This window comes from Chaetodon trifascialis, chromosome 4 (assembly GCF_039877785.1).
Source record: "Chaetodon trifascialis isolate fChaTrf1 chromosome 4, fChaTrf1.hap1, whole genome shotgun sequence".
In the NCBI taxonomy this organism is placed as follows: domain Eukaryota; kingdom Metazoa; phylum Chordata; class Actinopteri; order Chaetodontiformes; family Chaetodontidae; genus Chaetodon; species Chaetodon trifascialis.
Window position 1 is genome coordinate 11,019,725 of NC_092059.1, and position 24,912 is coordinate 11,044,636.

At 42.0% G+C, this 24,912-nt stretch overlaps 1 protein-coding gene across 1 annotated transcript; it reads right to left on the reverse strand.

The window, feature by feature from the left end:
- Window positions 1-391: 391 nt before the first annotated feature.
- On the reverse strand, window positions 392-24,872 carry LOC139330390 (disintegrin and metalloproteinase domain-containing protein 10). Its single transcript, XM_070961266.1, has 13 exons — window positions 24,758-24,872; window positions 24,224-24,379; window positions 19,074-19,159; window positions 18,092-18,214; window positions 15,686-15,778; window positions 15,383-15,551; window positions 9,372-9,535; window positions 5,235-5,406; window positions 4,925-5,069; window positions 4,481-4,664; window positions 2,471-2,570; window positions 1,901-2,121; window positions 392-946 (listed from the first exon to the last, which is right to left on the reverse strand). The coding sequence occupies exons 1-13, from the start codon at window positions 24,822-24,824 to the stop codon at window positions 836-838; spliced, it is 1,791 nt and encodes a 596-aa protein (XP_070817367.1). The 5' UTR covers window positions 24,825-24,872; the 3' UTR covers window positions 392-835.
- Window positions 24,873-24,912: the final 40 nt, after the last annotated feature.

A 24,912-nucleotide genomic window follows, 5' to 3' on the forward strand; every position in this document is an offset into this window, starting at 1 on the left:
TGAGATTCATCTCCGGTTTTAGTTATGACATGCAGATCATAAGTGGTGGTGCACAGATCCTTTACCTAAGTACTAATACAACAATGTAAGAATACTCCTTGTAATGAGTATTCTCCATTACAGCAAAAGTTCTAAAATCAAAATCTTACCTCATCAAAAACACATCAGTATTAGCAGTAAAATGTGCCTGAGGCATCACAAGTAGTTTTAACTCCTTTATTTAGAGTTAGGCAGTTTAGCGCAGTGGTTCCCAATGTAGAGTCAAGTCACCTCTAAATGTTTACGATCACTTTATTAACTTAAACATGAGTGTCTTTTTTCTTTGTAAGCACACAAAACAAGCCAAAGGTCCACTTGATAAAGTCTCACTGTGAATGAAAGCTGGATTGTCAACAGGCTAAAATTAGCACTCAAGTTCATTTGGAACAGCAAGGACACTGCAGGAGAGTCCCATCGGTCTTTGCAGGGACAGATGGCTTCAAATCGCTGTAGGTGTTTGATGCTATGTGGCCTCTCAAGGGGTTGACTGACCTCACAGTTGGCAGCAACAGCGACGTTTTCCACAGCACATGCATCGCAGGAGACTCCTGCCACTTGTTGAAATGTGACCAGAAAAGTCACACGAGGAAACGAAATGGCAGATGCGTAATGACGCGCAAAGGCATCCACGAAGAGTGTGAGACGGGTCGAGCAGGCGTGGACGTGGAACAAATCTGCCTGAAAGGATCTGTTCAATGTGACCCTGACACTTAAAAATCCTACATAGATGAATCCTATTTAATTTGTGCGTCATCATGATGGCACTTGTATTCCCAGAGGTGACAGGGATCAAAAGTCAGAGGTCGCTAGAGTCACTGGTGTCCAGCGTGCGGCCGCAGAGGCAGACGGTGCAGCCCATCACTCCAGACAGAGTCAGGATAGCCAGCAGGATGACCCACCAATGAGCCTGCAGGGGACGGATAAAAACATCGCATGAATGTGAGTGTGATCTCTAAAAAGCAGAGAATTTTAATCATCAGTTGTTGCAGCCCTATTTCAAAATGTCAAGACTAAACCATTGTTTGCATGCACAATCCTTCATTTGAACAAGGTTCTCTCACATACAGCATGTGATGTAATCTGTGAGCAGCAAACACAAGAAAGTCTGCAACAAGTTCAGTTTTGGCTCATTTCAACCCCTAGTGGCAGTATGAATAGACTGATGTTATGTATTTGGTGTCATATTCTTGGTTTTGGTTGGTTGATTTTTATGAATCTTTAGGCTTCAGCCAGAACAAGCTATGACACTGCGGCTCCACGCGTTAGAAGATGAGTCAGCAGCGGAGTTATGGTAAAACAACACAATGGTTCCTGAACTGAGGGGTCATTTCTGTCTCCTGTGAAACGAATGGTTGATCCATGAGGTGCTCTTCAACCCAAATGGGAATTCCTGATTCTCCATGCTGTCAGGAGGAACTAAATCTCCAAAGCAGCTACGACTGAAACATTGAAGACAGCTGAACATCAAGGCAGGAAGTTTAGCAAACGCGCTGAGCTGAGCTGAGCTGAGCTGAGGACAAGACCTCGGGCAAACATCTGCCACATCTCCTTTCATCTCTGCACATTTCCGAAGCATATTAATAAATCCTAAGGCACAAATTTTTCATTCAAGTTTAGACATTTTCATCTCAAACTGACTTGGTGCCACTTCGTGTTGCCCCAAGATAAGTTTGCATCTTTGTATGCAATCACGCTGCCAAATTAAGTATCTTCAAGGTTTGCTACAAACTGCTGATTTAAGCAGTTTCTTTTAGTTTCACTCATGTTATGACATCAACATTAGTTGTTCTTCACCTTCACCTTTACTGTAACATCCTCCAACATTTCACGTGTTGTCAAAGTAGTGACAGGGAACCTTCACCTTCATCCACTCTGCTATGTCACTGAAGTCATCCAAATTGAGAACGGAGTTCTTCAGTCGTGCGATGGGTCCGTCTGCATCCAGCAGGCGACACACGTGGAATTTGTCACAGTATCCCCGGTTCCCTGAACACGGAGCCCCGCTGACCAAAGGCAGCGCCTTTCTCTGGAAGTGACGGGACAGCACGGAGGAGGCGGTGCTGGCACATGTCTCAGGCTTATCTGCCAGTGACACAGAGAAAGTCTAAATTAAACATACCATAATACATATCATTCAGCTGCTTAAAGCCACTGTGTGTAGAAAACACAGACTGAACTGCACCAAAGCATCCAGGAAAACAGCTGACTGTAACTCAAAATGTGATGTTCAAAGCTCCTTTAAAAAAGATGTTATTCTCTGTAAACAGATCACCATGTTAGACAGTGTCTCTTGTGGTAGTCTTGAGGTTGTCTCATGGAAAACAATGATGTACGAGGGTAACCTCAGTACAAATTGACACAAGCTGACGTGCTAAGACACAAAGTGTAAACACATTCCTCAGTAGTAAAGGACACATGGGCCCATGGTTACCGGGCTGCTGGCAGCACATGTGGCACTTCTCCTTCATGGAGTCTCCTGGACAGTCACACTGCTGCAGGCTGTGCTTCAGGCACACAGACTCAGTACAGACCTGCACAGAGAGCCAGAACCACATTATGAAGACGTTACATGAAATAGCGATACTGTCAGCTGTATTAGTTGAAAGTAAGATTCACCTGTTTGAATCACAACCAATAAACTGTTAAACATCCCTGGTTCTGGCTGAGGAAGTTCAGTTTAGGCCCTTAAAAACTGTATAAAGCAGTTGAAGGTGTAGCTAAGGTTGGACAAAGATAGTAAATCTATTAAAAGTATCCTGTGTACTGTACCAGGCTCCACGTATTTCCGTTAATTTCTGGATGATATGAAAATCTGTTAGCAGGCTCTTGAAACTTCTCAGCTTTGTTGTACACAACAGCTCTTAAACTACGTTATCATGCAACAATAATACAGTAATGGCACATATGAGAGCAGGACTCATGATCCCTCACAACTGGATCCTGCTGGCTTATTTTCCTAATGTGCGAAAATGAATGAAAACCAATGGATGTCTTAAATGGTGGTAAAAAATACTGAGTAAACACCAGCTGAAAGTCTTGTTAAGACCTCACCTCTGGAGTCTGATGAAGAAATGTATTTCAGGATGTGTCAGTACACTGTGACATCACTGCTGGGTGGTTACAGGTTCAAGAAAGCAACAAAACACTGCCCTTCAGCCTGGAGTTACGTCGCTCTTTGAGACATCAAACAGATGAAAATGCTCGTGCTTTCTTTCAGATGTTTCCTGATATGGCGTCTGTGTTTGTTTATATTGTATTTCACTGACACTTTGCAAAACATTTGTCATAGATCTGTGGTTTATGGAGCTAAAGTTAGACAAATTGGATAAATAATTTACTGTTTACCCAGAAGATATGCTGGGAACACATGCTGGTACAGATTACATTTTTCTTCCAAAGCATTCTGAAGAACTGAACCAAAACTTGTTTTCGACTCTGCTTCTTTGGAAAGATGACTTCCTGTTTTCTGTTCATTTGATCCTAAGAAGGATTTAAGCGTTCAGTGAAGGGAACAATGGCGTCATCTGAAATGATTTGTGACTAACTTGAACACTATAATTAAAACTCCACCTTCATTTTTGGATCCCTTTTCTTGAATTAGCACATTGCCACATCCCCCCAAAAAACATATTTTCCAGTTATTTGTTCCACGCTCCTGGATCAGGTCGTCAAAGGTTAATACTCTTAGCACCTCTGGAGACTAATATATCCACAACATACTTCATGATGAAGTAACATTCACAGCTGGAATAGATTCCTTGCCTCTCCTACTCAGAGGACAAGTTTTACGGTGTCATGTGTGCTTGTCTAGTTGTTTAGATCAGGTCTTTTTCTTAGTAAGTCTGAGTTGCTGCATTTGCTTACAAATGAAGTGGGTTGTGAGCACTCTTGCAGGACAGTGATTGAATCCAGAAGATTTTCAACGTCACATCAGCTGATATGTAAACAGGAAACACTTGATGCGACACTGAGTCAGTTTAGCTGAATAACAAGTTGCTCTTTAACTGCAAGTCGTGTTTACTCTACATGCTTGAATGCAGGCTATAGAGGTTGGAGTTTAAATAGGCTTTTTGCTACTACATCCCCGACTTTTACTGTGTAAAACATAAATAAAAACAGAATGCAATCATTTGCGATGGTTTTTCGAAGTGTTCCTGAGCCCATGTTGTAACATCCTTTAACTCCTGCTCACTTTACTCTTTGCTGTAGCTACTAGCTGCTCTTAGTGAGTTGGCTAAATTAGCTGTGGTCGGCTCTGGACCAAACACATCCTCTGATGTATATATGTCAGCGGAAACTAGGATGGGGCCACATTCTAATCTTTATATATACTTTATATGTATAATCTTTTTTCACCAGTGCTTTATACTTGCACACATTTGCTTGTTGTGTCACAGCGTTGTGTTGAGTCACAGTGGCGTGGTGGATGTGGCTGCCTCACCCCGTTCAGGCAGACACGCGTGCCCTGACTGCACACTGTGAGGTTTTCCTTGGCGTTCGGCTCGGGGCAGAGCGAGGAGAGGCCTGAACACTCTCTCTCTCTCTGACAGTCTGTCTCCTCATCACAGGTCTCACCTTTTGGCTTAAACTCACAGTCCTGACCGCAGCACAGGCCCTGACTCGGACTGATGGATGACAACATCATACACATCGTCAGGGTGATATAAAAAACATGAAAGCCACACAGAAACAAAACAAAGACAGTCCTAGGAAACAGAACATCAACAAAGTGGTTCAGAACAGTGTGCTGCTTCAATTAACAATGATGAAAGCGAGAAATAGCTTCAACCCAAAAGTCAATCAAACAAAAAAATCTATGAAAATGTTACAACAAGTCTGCATGCAACATCGTATCCTCCTCTGTGTACGTTTCTGTGTGTCGCACCTGCAGACTTTGCCAGGCTTGAGGCGACACTGGACTCCCACAGGCTGTTTAGCACTGAAGCAGCACAGGTCTGTGTCGTTGTGACCAACATCGCACTCCTCATCCTCCTCCACAATCTGGTTTCCGCAGATTGGCTGATCACTGACTTGACGTGCAGACAAACACGCACAAGTAAATAAACACACAAAGCATGAAAGTCAAGACAGATTCTAATCATTTACTAATGCAAGACTAATGCAAAGTGTCAGCAGTTGGCCTCGGCTCAGCAGTCAGCATGCAGGTCGACACCGTCTGGTCTTTCCTTTCTTACCCACAAAGCAGTCGTCCTTCTTCAGCTTCAGGATCTTGCTGATGTGTTCGATGCTGCAGGGAGAGAACTTGTCGTTGTTCTCTCGCACCTCGTCTGTGGCATGAGGGTACATCAGGTACCTCCCTTTACCGCCGGTGGAGCCGAGGTTCCCACAGTTTGAGCCCTCGTCGTGCTGGGAGACAGGCAAAATAACAGATGTTAAGTTTTAAATTACATGTTTTTCTGGGCAAGCTATGTATCTCCACACAGTGAGCAAACGGAGTAAGCTGTTGTTTGTACATTTTCAAGCTGTAGAGAGAAACAAATGATCAAACCAAGCTGAAACCACTTATTTCCATCCAAGTCACAGATGGGAGGTCGGCAGCATCTTTGTTGCTGGTCTCAGCAGATTGTTATAGGTCATTGCATGTTTTCAGGGAAGGGTGGGAGATGGTGCCTGTGACATCAGTTACATATATCATAGACCCCTGATGAATTGGCAAAAGTCACTTTTTCTGGAGCTTTTAAAGTTATTTTTGTTATATTTCCGAATAAAAAAAACATCCTTTACACAGTCAAAAGATTCCTCTGGAATCTGATGGCCCTGAAACGGCAGAGGAATGTTGTGTTCCACATGTGGGACACCGAGGACAGAACGGAGCGCTCCTCCTGCTTTGGTCAGAGCATGTATTTTTTAAACATGATCTCTAACTTTTCGGTTCTCTGGATGTCAAAACCGATGGTGAATTAAGAAACCCTGGCGTGGATTTGAAATGAACACGGACACGTGCAGAGGGAACCCGTTTCGGTGGCTATTTCTGCATCTGTTCTTTGTTAGTTTGATGGATATAATGAGTGCTAATTTTATAGTCTTCTTCTATATCTGTCAATATGGAATTAGCAGCACCGCATGTCACGGCAGATGCTGGTGCAGCTTCTGAAGAATAGATCATTTATTTTTATTGTTGGTAACATGTCATGAGCAACATCTTATGAAGCCAACTTAGTGTTGAATTATGTTTCCTCCTTTTTCTTTTGTGTTTTCTTTGCCTTCCCCTTCCCTTCTGTCTCTTCCTTTGTCTGTCAGTGTGTGTGTGCAAACTCTGCTTGCTCCGCCTCTTCCTCTCCCGATCACACCTGCTGCTAATCATGCAATCAAGACCCGCCTGCTGCCACAGTATTCAGGCTAAGTTTACACGTAGCAGGTTATTTTGGAAAATGGATATTTTGGCCCCTCCGTTTTCAAAAATAACATCGTGCACACAACATCGTTTTCAAAAATGTTGTCGTTTACATGAACCCGGATAAATACGCCGTCGAGCGCACCATTACTATGCCAAACCTATGGGCGCGAGTGTAAACATAGGTCGCTCACGTGGCGTTAAGTATTCAGTCGCATTTTGTGACATTTTGGAACCTAAAAGGCTGTTTAACCCTGTTTACACGCTAACACATAACCGGCGTTTTCAGAAATCTCCACTTTGGCCGGAGTTTTTAAAAATGATCGTTTCCGTGAAAAATTTGAGTTTGCGTGTAAATGAGAGGCCAAACTGCATGAAAACATATACGTTTTCTCTAAGTGTAAATGTAGTCTTAAACACCAGCTCTGCATCCAGCATTTGTCGAATCATTTGCTAATCCTTTTGGTAATAAGTGAGACTTTGGTAATAAGTGCTTTATTTGCCTGTTTGCTCTCAGTCCATTTACTTGCAAGAGTGTTGGATCATCTGGACTCCTGTCTCTGTCTCAGCTCAGCAGTTTCTCTAGAGCATATCATAACAATTTCCTGACATTTTATTGCCAAAAATACAGAATAATTTATTCAAAGATAATTGTTAGCTGTACACATATTAAGATATGTGCACAAAATGTAGCGACTCAAAACAAGAACCAAATGAGCAGCAAACTGATTCACACACACAGATCTGAAAGCCACAGTGTGCATGTATGGTTGCAAGAGAAGTAAACCAAAGGCCAAAGCAGCTCTTTTCCCAGAATTCACTCTGCATCCACCTTTCCTCCCACAAATCTCAGGTGAAACCTGTGTTCAGACCTCTTTATGTGCTTCTGCCAGCTTGCATGGAAACAATGAGACATGCCTGTCCAATCCAGAGCACCAGGCCGGAGCAACAGAACTAACGGTAGTTTAATTTATAGAAAGCCAGCAGGGTCTGACATAGCAGAACTAATCTGCTCAGGAACGCCTGGAAGGACTCTTTGGTCAGTGGAAGTGTGAATAACAGAGGGCAGGGTGAAAAGAGACTGAGGAGGGCTGCTGGCATTTTGGGCAGTGGGCGAAAGGTCGCAGGTGTTCGCAGCCATCACACACGCAGAGACGTGCATGCATTTGTGTGTATACATAAGCTGTGTGTTGATATGCAGAGGCTGGATCACACCGGCAGTACTCAGATCCTTTAGTACCTAAAGTACTAATGCCACAATGTAAAAATACATCCATCACAAATACAAGTCCTGCGTTTAAAATCCTACTTGAGTAAAAGTACAGATGTATTATGAGCAAAATATACTTAAAGTACTTACTGCAGAACCAGTGCTTAAAGTACTGTTTCTGCAGTAAAGTGTCACCTGCATATGGATAATATTATTGTAGATGACATTATTACATTAACACTGATGCATCAAAGTGTAAGCAGCATTAACTACTTTAACTACTTTACACACAGTACACAGTTCGGTAGTTTAATCCAGTGTTTCCCAAAGTAGGCTCAGGCCCCCCAAGGGGTCACAAGATAAATCTGAAATTTGTTTTCAGTTTTTTCTGTAAAATATTTAATTTGACCTTTAATGACCCTGAACATTATTATTATAATAACATAATTATTTCAAAGGAACCATTTGAAAAGTCGTTGTAAGGGATCACAAGCCAAAAATGCTGGGAACCCCTGGTAATATATTTTATTAGCTCATCATACGTTATCAATGTAAAATGTACCAGTAAAGAATGTAGAAAATAAAGTTTCCAGTGCCTGAAAACGGTAGTTAAGTAGACTTAAGTGCTTAAATAAACAGAGAATAAGAGTGAGGAGAAAGCGAGAGAAAGCAGAGATCCTCTTGTTCTCTAATTCAGATTATCCAGTGAGGCTGAGCCAAGAATCTCTGAAAAACCACCCAGTCAATAAAGGCCAAGGTCTCTAATGCCTACATAAGTGAATCATTCACAGACAATTTGTTCCAGTGCAGTGCAAACAGCCATGCATGCTTGGTGAGAATATGTTAAGTAAGTCTAAATTTTGATTCATAGAGATTCGTTATGTTGAATCATCATTCAGCACCACACTGACTACAAAATGCTCGTGACTGGGGAACCAAAAGAGGTTCAAGGTAAAACTGAGATACTACACTGATCTGTATTATGAACTGTGCTTTGTGAGGAATTATTTTATCAAACTTGCGCTGAATAGACCTTTCACACAGCAGACATTTTGCCATGTTATGGAAGAAAATCACAGGTGTAACTAATAACACTGACAATGGCTCCATTCATTTTGAGAGCTGAGAAAAAAAGCTTTCACAATACCAGTATCCTGCAAGGCAGCCATAGATAATGTTATTAATTATGCCTGTGAACATTCTGCTATGGACATTGGACATGTGTGCTGATGAAAGCTTATGCATCCATAGGCCTTCAGTAGCACCTAAAACATGCGCAAAAGGGCCACAAGTTTGGCTTTTTTTTGCATATGCTATTAAATTAGTAACAAAATGTAATCTAAAGGAGAAATCCACCATAAAACAGAGTCTACACTGTGCAATTTTATTAACTTTGGACATCTATGAGTCTGCAACTGTCTATGTAGGAGTTGATGTACTACTTGAAATATTACATCCCTCATTAAATAGATGAAAGGCACAAGAAGTGGCCATATTCCAGTGAAATCCCAACTGTTGTTATTGAAGTGTCCCTGAGGTCCATTACAGTTTGTTTCTAAGATGCAGAAAGTTGAATACACGCTTTAGTATTCATCAATGCAATTTAGCATGTGATATCACTGCGAGTATCCTTAAAATTGACATGATCAGGGGAAGGACATGTGCAACATTCTCTGTAATCGTGGGTGTTTGGTTTGATGGAGACACTTTTGAAGACCCGCTCTTCATTCAGCATCAGACTGTGAGTGTTCTGTAATAGCGACTAACCGGAGATCCCAGGCTGTGGCCGAGTTCGTGGGCGAGGGTCAGCTGGACGTGTCGAGAAGGCAGGAACTGTCCGTAGTTCTGAACCGTGACCAGACCTGTGTTCAGGGTGGAGGTCTGGCCGTTTCGCAGGGTGGTCTGCTGTGAACACACGCCTCCCCAGTTACCTGACGTACAGATAGACGAGGGGATAAAGATGGAGATTGAGGGTCTGGTTTCCACTGCAGGTCATACAGAATAAATTACATTTAATACTATATTAGAAATAATCATATAATGATGTCTTCTAAACAATATGTGGTTTATGTATTTTACTGCTTAGTTGACAGTAGGTATTGCATGACAAGAAAGTGGTAGAAATCTAGGTTTTTGGTAAAGTTGACAGCTCATGAATGCATCATTGTTGCACAAAATTCCAACTGAAATTACTGGCGACACTGCAGATTCGCCAGGCTGCAGACCTCCTGAAAACACACCTGACTGTCACTCTGCACTACAGTATGGTTGCATAACTGACCTTGTGTTACTGGAAATACCTTAAACCAACAATGTTTTGCTACTGAAACGTTATCGACCTCTGAGGCCCCCCCTGTCAGGGAGGCATGGACAGACAGACCAACAGACATGCTGAGCTCCTCTAGTTTCACATCAAAGCCTGCAGAACCATTTTGCCTCCAATAGTGTTCAGTCTCTCTGGGTTTACGTAATGCCCCCGAAAGCCATCCCCACAATTACAAACAGCTGGCAGCATTCACATGGATGGATGGCTGGGTTGTGACATCATCTTTCAGCTGGCCAGCCAGAGGACTAGTTTTGCAGAAACCAATCCGATTGGTCAACCTGAGAACCTATGCTATGGTTCTTTAGAGAGACTGCTCTTAGAGTCGAGCAAAGCAGGCTTCAGGTACTTCAACAAGACAATCTCTTACATTCCTGACATTTCATGCTACATTAAACAAGGTCCTTGTTATCGTACACCACATACAGGCTGATAATCAATAAAATACTGCAGCTTGGAAGATGTTAACCACCTGTGACTCTTATTTAAGCCCAAGAAGTTTACCACTTTACCTACAGCATGCATCCATGTCTATTCATGCTTTTAACATCCATCATCATTTTCTCTGCACAGCCACCACCAAGTCTTTCAATCAGCTACTGTAGGAGTAATTTCCATATTTCCATGTGTCCATCCTCTCCATTGGCTCTCTCTAATTCCCATGCGTGGTTCGGGGTGGAGGTCTGAGCACTTCCTGTGCAGGCATGTGAATTTTATGTAACACCTGTTACACAATGTGGTCAGCAGTACCGTTTTCAGGGGTATGGCTTGTGAGGTGCACGTCTGTTAAAGATATGCCGTTTCAGAGAAGTCCAAGGTCACAAGGTGTCATTGAGAAGTGTGGGAACCAGTCGTGGGCATCTGGATGTTTTTCTTTCACAGTGGGCGTAAGTGTGACGTCCAGGGATGGTGAGAGACAGTTAGAAGTCGAAAAACAAAAGCAGAAGTGTCCCCTGTCTCTGCTGTTGTAAAAACAGTGAGGGTGCTGTAGTGGTTATTTGGATACATTGCCATCAAATGTCAGGTGAAAGAGGGTGTACAGGCTAAAAGCAAAAAGAGTGCAGCTCCATGTCCACAAACTTCCAGACAAAACTCCCCCAGCCATATTCATCAAGAATTCTGGATGCATTTCTCCAGCACTCCGCTTTTGACCTAAAATGGCCCCCCGATGGGCTATTCAAGGAGCTGGGTTTCCTAGAAAGAGCTTACTTTAGAGGCCTGCGCTGTGGTTTTTGGCAGCGCGAGCACAGAGGGGCTGCGATTTCGTCCCCTCCTCCTTCTCGTCTTCTCCACAGAAAGGAGCCGTAATGAAAGACTCCTATTATTAGCCCGCCGGACAAACACAGTCAGGAGAAACAAACAGACCTCCGGATCACTTGCACATAATGCACACACTCCCCATCAAGAGGAAACCAGCACACACACTGAGACACACATGAGCAGGAACAAGAAAGATGGTATCACCCACTGCAAGAAATATTAGATCATGTACAGTATCAATTATATCACAGACAAACATGCAGGTGCACACACACACTTTCACACGGTTTGATAGGAGCAAACAAACAATAGTAAAGGGGAAGTCTTTCCTTGGATAAACAGGGGGAGTCCGAGGGTCCCATAACACCTTTAACAACAAAAACAGACACAGGGAGCGATTCTGAGAATGACGACCAAAGTTCTCAGAAAGCTACAGTCGCTCTACTGGAAGTCAACCAAAGGTAACGTAACTGCATCCAGTGACTTTCCATCACTGCTCCCTTTGTCTCCAGAGTTCAATGACCCCCACGTTGCAAATTTAAATGGGATTTATTCACCGTATTGTGAGACAAACTTGGCCTTTTTTCAATCGTGAAAACAAAAGTCTGTCTGGAATACATCATTATTCAGCCTTGTTTTCGGTGTTTTTGCTCTCATTGATATCAGCTGTGATTCTCACTGACAGCAACTTCACAAGCAACAAGAGTGTAAGTTGATCGGAGAGGTAAAAAAAAGGATTTGACTATGAAGCAATGAAATATCATCATATCATCACCGTATTGGTCTGAAGCTCAGGCTGCAGATGAGAAGCAGTGTGTGTCAGTGTTTTCATGTTTTCATGTTCTGGTCTGTAGTTTTTAATACGTCCAGGAACAGAACAGAGGCTTACACAGACACTTAAGTTTTACACATAATTCTCATCTTCTATCTAAATTTCTTTTTTATTTAAATGTTCTTCTTCATCTTATAACAAGTGCTCTCACTGCTGAGCTGACCTATTTTCTCATCCAACACATTTGATAGCACAGTTGACCCTCTGTTAACCTACAAATTACCAATAAAACTGACACTAACTGAGACTAACTCACTAATACTAGAAGGCAACCATATTGCATTCAGATACAGTGGCTCAAACTGCCGACTCACATGCAGAACTCTGCTAAGCTTTGTTATAATTGTGCTGGTTCAGCCAGAAGATCTGAACCTTGCAAACTTACACCCTGCAATAATGTCTGCTGTCAGTGGGGACCTGCCCTTTGTGACCTTAAAGGGGAACTCCACTGATTTTACACAGTCTGTCTACAGGTCCTGAGGGGTGCTGTTGCATATGTGAAAAATGTTGAATAAAGTCTGTGGTGGCTCCAGAGGGAGTGGCGTAAAGTCTGAGAAATTGCTTGAAGGGATGTCAAAAAATGATGTAAAAAAACTCTGGTTCTGCTACTTTGACTTTGATCCTTTGAAAAAAAACAAAAAAACAACTGTCCATCGTGAATCAGACACTGTGACAGGAGTGCAAAGCCAAACCGGTGGAGGACACATTAAGTTTTTCAAGATGTTGCATACTCTGCTTTCTACGTTTATGGTCACACTGTTACTATCGCACACATCACAGCCAGCAAACTATTTTTTAAAAACCCTGAAAGACACACAAACATGAAGTGTGGAAAATTACTATCTGTTCCTCAGTTCGCTTCCAGAGAAGAAGGAATTTCACTGGCGAGAAAAGATCATGTGGCACAAGACGTTTAGGCCCCAACCCCCCACCCTCCACCCGCATTTGAACACAGCTTCAAGAGGTTAGAGGAGGGGTTCCAAGTGATTGATGGGGGCTGTGCGTGATCATGTGTGTGTGTGTTTCTACCATAGCTGTAGGGGCATCAGGGTCTTTGGGTTCATAGTTTAAGGCCTATTACTCAAGACCACTAATAAACTGGTGGAAGCGGGTTATGGAGATACTCAGCTTGAGCGTATCAGTTTCTGGAGGTCAAACATTATCCACATTTAATACTCTGTTCATTCTTTAGGGTCACATGAGACTGAAAAGTCACAACAATGTCACTGAACAATGTGTGTGTGTGTGTGTGTGTGTGTGTGTGTGTGTGTGTGTGTGTGTGTGTGTGTGTGTGTGTGTGTGTGTGTGTTTTCATCACGTGAGATGTCACCATGGCGATCATGCTGTGGAATGCAGTCACCAATCCTCACTAGGACGTCTGGGAGTGTGTGTGTGTGTGTGTGTGTGTGTGTGTGTGTGTGTTTGTGTGAAAGGTTCATTGCTCCCTAATTGCATGTCGTTGTGGTGGTCTGCTCTCACGCCCCTCAGTTTAGCCAATCAAAAGCTGTGTATGAGACAATGTCATAGACACATGCAGGAAGAACCTCCTATCACAACAATTCCATACATGTCCAGCTTCCTCCGACACAACAATAATGCTACACACAGAGTCTGTCACCGGACCTGAGCGACGTAGCTGACGTCAGGGAGTAGTACACTTGCGTATATAGGTCACTGAACAAACTTAATGCAAGCTGACTGAGAGTTTGTGACTTTTGTGTTTACAAAGTTCTTCTTCAGCAGTTCAAATCTTATCATCAATGATTTCAGTGGCATTTTGTAGAAATGTGGGTTACTGAGCTATATTTCAGGTACGTGACAGACAGAATGTGAAGCGAGTTCATAAGAGCATAATGCAAACGATTGCTTTAATTAAAGGAGAGCAAAAAGAAATGTTGCTTAACTTTTAGCAGAAGGGTGTAATTCATTTGCTTATTTGTTAATTTTTTTTGGTAATTGTGTGCAATTTTATTTGGTATGTAAATAGTGAAATTAAAATAATAAAAAAAACAAAGTGAAACATGCCCATAATTAACAGACTAATTAGTGACATTTCCTGATGATTTCAGCAGAGAGTAAGCAGCTTCGAATGCAAATCAGCAGGGATTGTTAATTGAGGAGTGCGCTCACGTTTTGTTTTTGCTCTCCCAAACCAAAACACTGCTTGAATAACAGGCCTGAAATTGGAGCTGTATAATTCCTGCAACTCTGTGGCCCACGCCATTATTTTATTCCAAGAAGACCAAAGGAGGCTTACAAGCATTTTGCCTGCAGTTTGGACTTCCTTTGCAACTTAATTAACCCTGATAATGAAGTAAACAACTAGTATGCATTTGCACCAGTCTACACCTGCTTTATGCTCAACATCTACTTTTCTGCTTCTTTTACTCTGAAATTATGTTTCTTATCATCTGTGTCAGTGCAGTTGAATTCAAGCTGATTCTGCACCATCCAACACCCTTGGTTCCCCTCTTTCATGGGTCAAATAATTCACACTGATCTGGAAACTGTGAGTGTTGAACGTGGCCTCTGGCAAGGTTGTGTCATGTGAAGGCCAGGGAGTCAGAGGCAGAGCTGCGCTTTGGTAGATCAACAGAGATTCACGCCGAGATTCCCACAGAAAGGCGGAGCAGGAAAACATTATTTTACTCGCCAAGTCCTATGCTCTTCAGATCATCCTACAAAAACTAATTAGCTTATTTTTTTAACCATGCTCTATTTTCATTAAATGACTAAATTTCCCCACGCCTTTCTAGTCATGTTTGTTGGGTTTATGGTTAAAATATTTTTGTTAAAGATAAGGTAATTTATTTTTCTCAATTGCTGGCTTCAATTCAAGTCTAGGTAAAAGTTTTGATCAGGCTTTAAGGTTGTGAAACTGATCTTATTTCATAATATCTGACCATACCATATATACTCTGTATCAGCTTGTTTGAGCACTTGAAGCTATATGATGTTTACACTGTAAACCACACCTGTTAACAATGGGATTTGAAAATAAGGGAAATTTTCCAGTGGCCTACCCTGGGGACGTCCCACAACCCTTACCTCTGTCCACACACCCCTTACATTTAGACAGGGGTCTACACAGTGAACCCTAAGATCACCACTAGGCAATCATTTACTTTACCAGAAACCAGTGATTGACCACTTGTGTGTGACCTCTTTTCTTCATCGACATGCAGCTTTATGCCATCACCCCAAAGGCAAAGTGAAGTCATATTTTTATCACTCCCTACAGTGCAGCACCTGAAGCCAAAACTGTTGAGGAGACACTCAATTGATTTGAGGACCTCAGTGCAGAAATTTGCAAAAGACCGAACCGCTGTACCTGTTGCTTGCATGTGTCACAGTCTGACTCACCGGCCTTGCCTTCCCAGGCGAGCCCCAGCACTCCGCTGTAGTCTCTGTCAGTGAGCAGGTAGGACAGGCAGAAGTTGCCCCAGTTGTTCTCAGAGTACAGACTCAACAGTTTCTCCGGCCCGATGTACAGAGGATACAGAGGATCATTTTTATCCTCCTCCGTCATCACCTGGAGAGGGACGGACAGAAAACGTCAAGGCCTCGATTACTTGTTGTCAGGAGTTATCAGAGACCTGCATCTGAAGTGCATTGCTGTAAGATTTGGGACAATTGCGTCGTTGTTTGAGCACAGAGGAGTCTTACTCTGAGGGATTTCACTTTGAAGTTAATCAGCTTGATGCCATCGAAGTCCACCTTGTCATAGATGTCATTCACAGCTCGTATGTAGGAGCCAACCTGAGAAATACATATAAAGTGTTACACTTGACTCTCTAAACTCAACCAAGTTTGGGCCATGTGAGGTTATCTGTGAAGTGCGGTTATCCACAGGGTATTTTCAGTGTGGGTGGCACAGCCAATCACCCGTTCACAGAAGCACGTGCAAACCAGTCACATGTGACTGAGTCTGTACAGCAGCAGGCTGCAACGTACAGTAGAGCCTGCTGGGAATTTCCATACATGTAAATATTGACACCTTGGTTTCAGGAGATTTTAAAACCAGGTCAGCAATGATTGACAGCAGCATTTTGTCTATTTACAGTTGAAGATCACATCACGGCATTGCTTTCAGTATATTTTCTCACCCGGTGTAACAAAGGTTTGGCCCTGAACCAGGCATAACAACAAGTGTGTGTGGTCAAAGTGGAAAGAATCTGAGAGGATGTGATGAGAGAACAAACAGCAGGTGGACGGCCATAGAGAATAAGACTGTGGCCGCCGAGACGGACTTACTTACTCATTAACTGACCTTGCTTTGACCAGAAGAGATTTAATTAAAAAAAGCTCAGATGTGACACAGATTTCCCGATGGGGAACACAAAAATGAAGGTGCATCCTGTTCCAGCCTAAACCTAAATCAGATGCTGAGATCATGAATTTAAAGCAGTTTGATCAAAATGAACATCTGTGCTCTTATGGTTTTCGTAGAAAATATGGAATGTGATAATGTGAATGTGAACTCTGACCCCACTGAGAAGAGCTTTGTTCAGACAGAGAAACTTCAACACAGACAGACACGTAAATCACTGTTATCTGTCTTATTACTGAAGCAATACAGGCGTGCCAGCAGCTTTGAACCACAGCTCAGCCAGCGCTAAGACCAAGATCAGCTTAAACCAGAAAAGCAAAATTCCACTTTGGTTTGAAACTTCTGCAAATTCAGGTTTGGGCTGAAAAAGAATATTCCACTGAAAACTGAACTAGTAGTTTTGCACCCACCAGGTCTCCCTCAGTGAAGGTCTGAGGCTGATGCAGAAGTTTTACTGCTCTAATAAGGTCAAAAGTCAAGAGTCCAGGACAAAAGGTTGCGTGTTTGACATTTTAAATGTAATAAGCCTCCTCAGAGTTCACAGAGTGAATTAAAGGCAAGAGGAAGGTCACTCAATTTTCAAATCATGTTGTGTTATTGCAGTTTTGTACTTTTAATGGAAAACTTCTGCGTCTATGCTGCTACATCTGCAGCTTGTCTGTGGTATGGCACCTGAAGAGTGGTTACTTCACACTGAAGGTACACACTGGAGCCTCTGCATGCTTATTCTACCACGTGGACTGGTGGGTCTGTGCCAGGTGTAAAAGCCCGATCCAAAGCCTTTTTGGCCAGATGTCTGTAATCCATGTGCCACTGTGCTCTCTGAGAACGAGAGGGTTCACAGACTTCTGCCTAATGCTGCCACACAGCTGTCAACAGAGATCTATTGACAGCTGTGTGTGTCTGTGAAGGTCCTGGCATGTGACCCTGTATTCGGCCTAACAGCAGCCACAGTTCAGGCCATTATTTAATATTGCTGAATATCTCAGTGTAAATAATATACGACCCCAAAACAGGAATTGCCTTCCTCTCATTTGTTAGAAATCCTGAGATATTTCACAGAGATATTTAGTAACAGACTCCCCGACTGCTCATATTAGGTCATTTCAGTTAAATAAAGGGAAACTCAGCATGAAACAACTTTTAATTCAGTATTTAAGACCCCTTTTATTGTTTCTTTGAAACAAGATGTTGTACATTTTGAAATGTACAACATCAGTAACAGTTTAATTTGTTTTATAAAGATAAACTTTCGGGACTAAGAATTACAACAGGTGAACTTTGATTGCAGTGCCATGTACCTAAAATCAAGGACACTGGATGCACGAGCAGGATTGGAAACAGAGTGTGCCCAGCTCAGTCAACAGCTGAGGAACCCTGTGTTCTTTTGATGCTCGTGGTGGAGGTTCCATTACACCTCTCTGACGTGCACTGTGTTCCCTGAGGTCTGAAACATTGGGCAGGTAACAACAGCATCTAAGTGCATCACTCTGAAGAGATTAACAAAGATCTTTGAATATTGTCTAAACTGAAATTTTTACTTATTGCACCTCTAATCTTCAGTGAGCTCTACTTTTAGCTAAAACAGGGAAATATACTTTACTTGAATATACTTTTGGGTTTCTTGTATGTCTAAACCCTTTTGACTGCTGCCAAAAGCTTGAAATCATGAAATCATGGTTATGTTTTCACATATGAAGTATCCTCTAGTGAAACTAAGATAAAAGATTCGAACCAGTCACCTGAGCCACAACAGCTTCAACAGACTTGAACCTCTTGTAGTAGAGGTGGTCAGCATGGAAGTGAAGCAGGCATGACGTCTTGGACTCATCCACTGTTCGCCTTGACCGGCTCGCTGGTGCCTCCTGTGGATGAAATTGCAGGGACATGAAGAAAAAAGAAGAACCACACAGGATCAGATCCTAAAGTGGAGACAGTCTGGGAGGCAGATTTGAAGTCTGCCTGTTAAATTACTTAACAGTTTGTCCTCATCAGCCCTCATGATATGTGCATCAGATCAAAACATGACAGTTTCACCTGGAATGTGTCGCATGTCCCAGTTGGAAAAGAGAAATGTAGCCACAGGGACACAACGTGGCTCCACTGGAAACATCTGCTCAGAACATTTCATGATCAAACAGTGGAAATGATCTTCACCTGCTGGCATGTCGTTAAAAATGGATCTACATCAATGTCCCGACATCTATTGTTGAGAATGCACATTAGGACCACCACCCAGTTGGTCAAAGGTTAACAATAAATAGTGTACCCATGAGGGAAATTAGCTAAATAGATATGGCAGATGTTTATTCCTTTATACCAGGTTTTATCATCACTTTAAAACACAGAAAAGGTCATGTTTGTTTTGATCTGCAGCAGCCACTGTAAATGTAGGCCCATAAAGAAGCAGTTTTCAGCTTTCTGAGTCACCGTGATATGTTTTTTGTATCTTACGCAGTTTCTGTGACTGTCAAAGCTTCCTGCTCATAGTTTGTCCTGTTATTTGCTCTCGGTGACTCAACAGGCTAAATAAAAGTGACTGAATTAATGAATGTGTTTGTAAATAAGGTCAGTTATACCAGATGAATCAGACAGACTGGTTTATGAACTGGTTTGGAATTAATTGGCTATAAATGGTTTTGTAAAGGAGGTGTTTTAGGGTGAGGGCAGAGAAAGAAAGAAAGGCAGTGATTATTCACTGAGGTGATGTCTGGACTGCCCTACCTCATTGGGTCTGAGGCTTTGGGCGAGGAGGTTAAGATGTTCTGTACTGCAGAACCCATCAGGGCCAGTTCTCATGGATGGCAGCACTACACAAAAACAAACAGAGACACTTTGATACACGCAAAGTATAAAAGCTGCGATGTGTTGATGTGCATGTGCAGTCCAACTCTTCTGTCTCTCCTTCACAAACACACACAAAGATGGAGGGTAAACACAGACACATAAACACACATGTTGATTCAGTTAGTCAACTTTCTATTTCCCATCAGTGACTTATTTTTGGGCGTACTTCAATCGTAATGAATAATGGAACACTTGTTGGAGCAGACAGGCAGACAGGACATTGTGAAAGATACCTCACAAATAAACACACCAGTGATGTGGTCAAAACACAGTCTGATATTTGGAAAATTGTTTGTTTGCACTGAAATTATTATTGTAAATGTGTTGTGTGTGCTTAACGAGGAGCAATGACCAGGGAGGAAATGCTGAGTGATTCAAGAGCTCCAGAGCTGGACAGGAGTCCTGAAACAGATTTTAGGGTCTTGTAAATCATAGTATCATAGGAAAACATACGAGGTCATGCGATTCTCTGCTTTACTCAATAAATACATGAGGTCACAGTTATTGCTTTCGAACCCCAGTCATGGAAAAGATGATTTTGTTTCCTGGAGTAAATTTATGGGAAGCAAATTAATGACCCAAGTTGATAAACTAATGGCACATATAGTATGTATTTGTGGTATTGCGGCTGTCAAACCTAAAACTTGAATCAAAGAACTCATGTTTTCATGCCACCTGGTCTCCCATTTAAAACATGCTTTTCCTTTAAATTGTTTCCCATACAGAACAATTTGAAACAATATGTGCAGATGTCCACACTGACCACCACGTCAAACAGCTAACATGGGCAGAAGCACCCTCGCATTTTCAAACGCTATAAATAGAGAACCCACATTTGGAAGTCAGTGCCGGGGCCTTGAGTGGAAGCCATGGGGCTGCCTGTGGAAAACAATGTGATAGGTGCTGGTTTGATTTCATTAAAACAACATAATCGTCTGCAATTTGCAGCACCTCTGGGACAACTGCCTCTTTAAGACTGATGCAATAATGATGGGATTGCAGTCCAGGGAGGCATTTCATTTGCATAAATTGGCTCATCATGGTGCACTGGCAAAGAAGCAGAATTCCAGGAAAATGCAAGGAGCCAGAAAGACTTCATTGCGACAGGGTGTTGTAGGTTTATGGTCAGAGACTGTGTGGAATTTGCATATGAATATGGAGGAATGAATGTGATGAAAACTGCTGCAAAATGTTTCAAATTAATGTCAAATAATCAAAATAATAAGTGTCAGAGGAATGTACAGGCTAAGATTAATGTATAGAAAGCAAAATGTAATGCAGACAAAACGGATTTGAGGTCCACACGTTACAGTAGAGTCACATGGCACATTAATCACGCTCACATGCCGCTGGCAGGAGTGAGAGTGACTCAGTTAAATAGTGACCCCTAAGAACCTCAAAGGGGTAATGCAAAGCGTGTGCATGTGCATGTATGTGCGTGTGAAACACTCCCAGTACAACAGACATGGGCCTACAGTGAGGGATGGGCAACACATGATTGGATCACACCATCCTACGAAAGACCTCCAGCCAATCACAAACCCGTGATTTGGTCTATACATGGTATGAGTGGGAGTGGGTCGTGGGGGTGGAGGTGGATGTGGAGGTCTAAATGTCGGGCGTCGACCCACTGACGGAATTATTTCCAGACCTTTTTGCTTGCCCATATTCTGTTTCTCTTTCTCCCTGTCTTTCTGTCTCTCTCTCATGTGTTTCTGTGTCTCTGTCGCACTACAGGAGATAAATAATTCTGACCTGTGTTTCCAGCGTTGCTAAGAAAAAGCAAAGAAAATGTTTGAGTGATTCTGGGCAGAGTTCCCGTACACCAGTACTCCCAGTTCTGGAAAATATGTAAAAAAACACAAAACACACACACACACACACACACACACACACACACACACACACACACACACACACACACACACAGATAGATAGATAGATAGATAGATAGATAGATAGATAGATAGATAGATAGATAGATAGATAGATAGATAGATAGATAGATAGATAGATAGATAGATAGATACTGTGTATATATATTGCAATGCAACATTTCCATTTTTGCTCCAGCGTCACTGCTCAAGTGCCCCACCAATGATACTTGATCAGGACAAGTGTCATTCAAGTGTCCCTCTAGTTGGCCCAGGTGCCAGTATGGCCAGTGCACGTGCCCCATTGGTTAGCTCAAGTGCGAAATGACCCTGAAACCTAAATATAACATTCCACTCACCTCTGTCTGTTTCCTCCCCTGCCCATAACAGAGAGTATTTAGACCACTGCTCAAGTACAAATGGCCATGTCTTGGATGAAACCTCTGATGTGTCATTTAATCGATGGTCTATCAGACCACAAAGCCCAACAGTTCCAACAGCATGATTCACAATCGTGGTGGGAGATATTCTGCCTGGTCCACAGTTTATGCCTCATGTAGTCCAGATATCCCTCATCCTTCCCCATTTGTACAACTGATCAAATCTCTATAAAGCTGAAGCTGTTTTCTGTTAATGATGATGCTTTGTAGCAAATATATTTCAATACACTGTTTTCTTTTTATCACAATGGTTTATCACAATGCCAATGCCACAATGCCTGTAGCAGCTGTTTCTTTAGCACTAATGCCACAGAGTGATAACCTTGAGATGCTGATGCAACACAGAAAGTTCAGCCAATGTTCTGGAGATATTTCTCAAGTCCTCCATGCTTGTATAATATAATTTGGCAATGCATACCATGAGGAAATAGATGTGTGATGACTGATTATTAAACTGAAGATATGACAGTTTTATATGTGTGTAGAATCTTAATAAACCCTCAAGTGAGTGTAAAAATATTACAGAACAATACAAGAGATGACACACAACTTCACTTTCAGTGACACAACTATTAATTACCCAGGAGTTAAATATTAAGAGATTTTCAGTGATGCTTGAAATATGTGTATTACTCTTGATTTAGCTCAAGGAAGTATGAGGTCAATAGGTGTCCATTGTTCATACTGAAACTTCCAAGGGAAAGTCCCATAAAGCAGTGCAGAAGTATACTGCAGCTGCAAGAACATGACAAATATAGATTTTAAAAAAGAGTCAGATCAGTTGAAAATAGGTATGGTGTGCAAAACATCTGGGTTGATATGATCATACTAAACCGACTTGATTGACTAACACAACAAAGAGAGAAAATTAATGTCACCACATGATGGAAAGTTAATAATATTCTAAAATAAAGAAAACAACTTACGAAACAAACCTGTTTTGACACACCTCAAAGAAAACAAACACAGATTGTCGGGACAAACATGGCAAAGGTTACAGTATGCAAAATGAACATAATATTCCCAAAGGTAGGAACAAAAAAAATTTCACCTTTTACTTTATTGTTATTGTTTGTTACATGGACAGGCGGTATTTCAGTTAGTATTAGCACAGATATTTTGCATCTACCTGGTTGTCATCTACAGACACTCATGCACTGCTTGACAATGTGTTGATGGCTTATGATTTAATTGATTTGTTCATTACTTCATTGGAGATTGGAGATAACTTTGTACTGATACTTGCAATATGTACTTGCATTGTACCATCACTTGTGTCAATCTACTGTGTCCACATTGTCAGTAAATCCATCATACCATAAATGTATATTGTTAATTATTCAAGATATAGAACGATGTCCTTAATTTTAAGAAGTCTTTGAACTTGAAGCAGAACAAGCAGGTGGGCCCCGCTCTGGGCTGTGCTCTGTGTCCCAGATTTGAGAGACCTCATGTCATCCCAGGAGACAGAAATTTCCTCAAATAACCTGTGTTTCCCCCAGACGACATGATGGGAAGTGGAAATACACACAGGAGTAGACGCATTACGTTAGCCCCTCATGTCCTAATTTACCACTTGAATGGAAGCATTGATTGTTTATTGAAATATCATGAGCCAAATCTTTCACAGTTTCCTGCAGATATGCGGGCCTGTGAATGAAAGAACAGGATGTTGTCAACTGCAATGCTATCTTATGTAAATGTTGCTACAGTCTCAAAAGGGATTGGAGAAATGGCAGGAGGTGTAGGGAGAAAGGCAGCCAGGGAGTCTGTGTAGAATTAAGGGGAAAGCGGTTTGGGGTGGAGTGGGTTGGGGGGGTTTTGGCACAATCTGCATGTTTCTAGTGAAATGCTTTCTCGGAAATAATCTTCTACTGATGCAAATGTGCATGTGCACCCTGGGAAACACACACAGATAGAACCATACATACACAATGACACACAAAACATCTTGACGGCTCAGTGATGACTGCCATCTGGCCGACATAATGGTAAACCAACTAGGAGTTTGTTTTCATCTCCAGGGTCGTCAAACGATGTAAGACGTTCTCCTATTCTATTTTCTTCTCCCCTTTCCCTTTAGAGGCTCATATCCTTCTCCTGCCATTGTACTGTGCCCCTTCCTCCTCTTTCACCCTCATACCTTCCTTCGTACTTTAGCCCCATCTCCCCACCTCCTCCTGCAAAAATCCCACCATCAACAGTTTGTCTTTTCTTTGGCCTGTGCCCGGGAAAGGTTCCAACACCCCCTCAGAGCCTTAAATAGGTTCTGGTGTTAAATTATAGCTTCGCTCATACCATGAGTTAAGACTACAGATAGTTCACTGACCCCTCGTAACCTTCATTTGTATAGAGCTCAAGGCTGCAGATACTGTACAGATGCAGTATGAGAAAAGAGCAATGAGGATTAGTCATGGGGGGAAGATAGATTTTGCTATAGTTGTTTATCTTTCTGTGAGACCGCCAAGAGGGCCATGAATCAAACTGTTGGAGGAGATCTACTGTAGCAAGGAATTTATTTTTGTGCTCTTGCCATCATCAGCAAATGATCAGGAAATGCAGCTGGGGTTATGAGGTGTCATTTGGACAATTTCAGTTTGCAGATGCACAAGCTTAATTTCTTTTTACACCCTGGAGACCTGGGGCAGTTAGAGGGTACTTCAGAGCCAATATGTTTTTTCTTCTTAAAGTGGAAAATGGAAGGTAGTCTTACCCATGTCATCCTCATGGTAGATTATAGAGTGGTGATCTGTTTCGGTGCTGTTGTATCTGTGTATTGGCTCTATGTGATAAGTCCCGTTGTCTGTATGGATCGTTCCCTCAAACTGACCCTGCAACACAGACCCATAGCAGGCCGAACCATGTTCACCTGCAAGATCGGGTCAAGAGATATAACATGTCAGTCTCAGAGAGGCGTAGATGAAAACAATAGATAACTGAGGAATAGAGACAGAAAGAAAAAAATGATGTAATACTGAGAGAAACTTAAAGATTAGAAACAGCATTCAGACATTCAAGCTGCACAGTTCATTAATTTTTACTTTGTTCTTCAAATTTCAATAACGAGGAATGTTTTATTACAAATCTTTTATCCAAATATTTCATCCAGATGGTTTATTTGAACCGTAAAGACTACAAATGACTGTTGATATAAGGCGATTAAAAGCTTTGATGCCAGTAAATCCACTAAGGTTTGAATACCACGTAAGTTGTTCCCAACCATACTAGATATCCCTGCCATACCCACCTTCTAGTGTTCCTGAATATATGTGGGAGAGATCAGCTGATGTGGAACCATTTTCACTGACCACCATGAAATTTTCTGAAAATGCTGCCGTGTTGTGTTGCAAATGCAGACGGAACGTTCTGAAGGAAACAAAAACATAAACAGCTCACAGATGT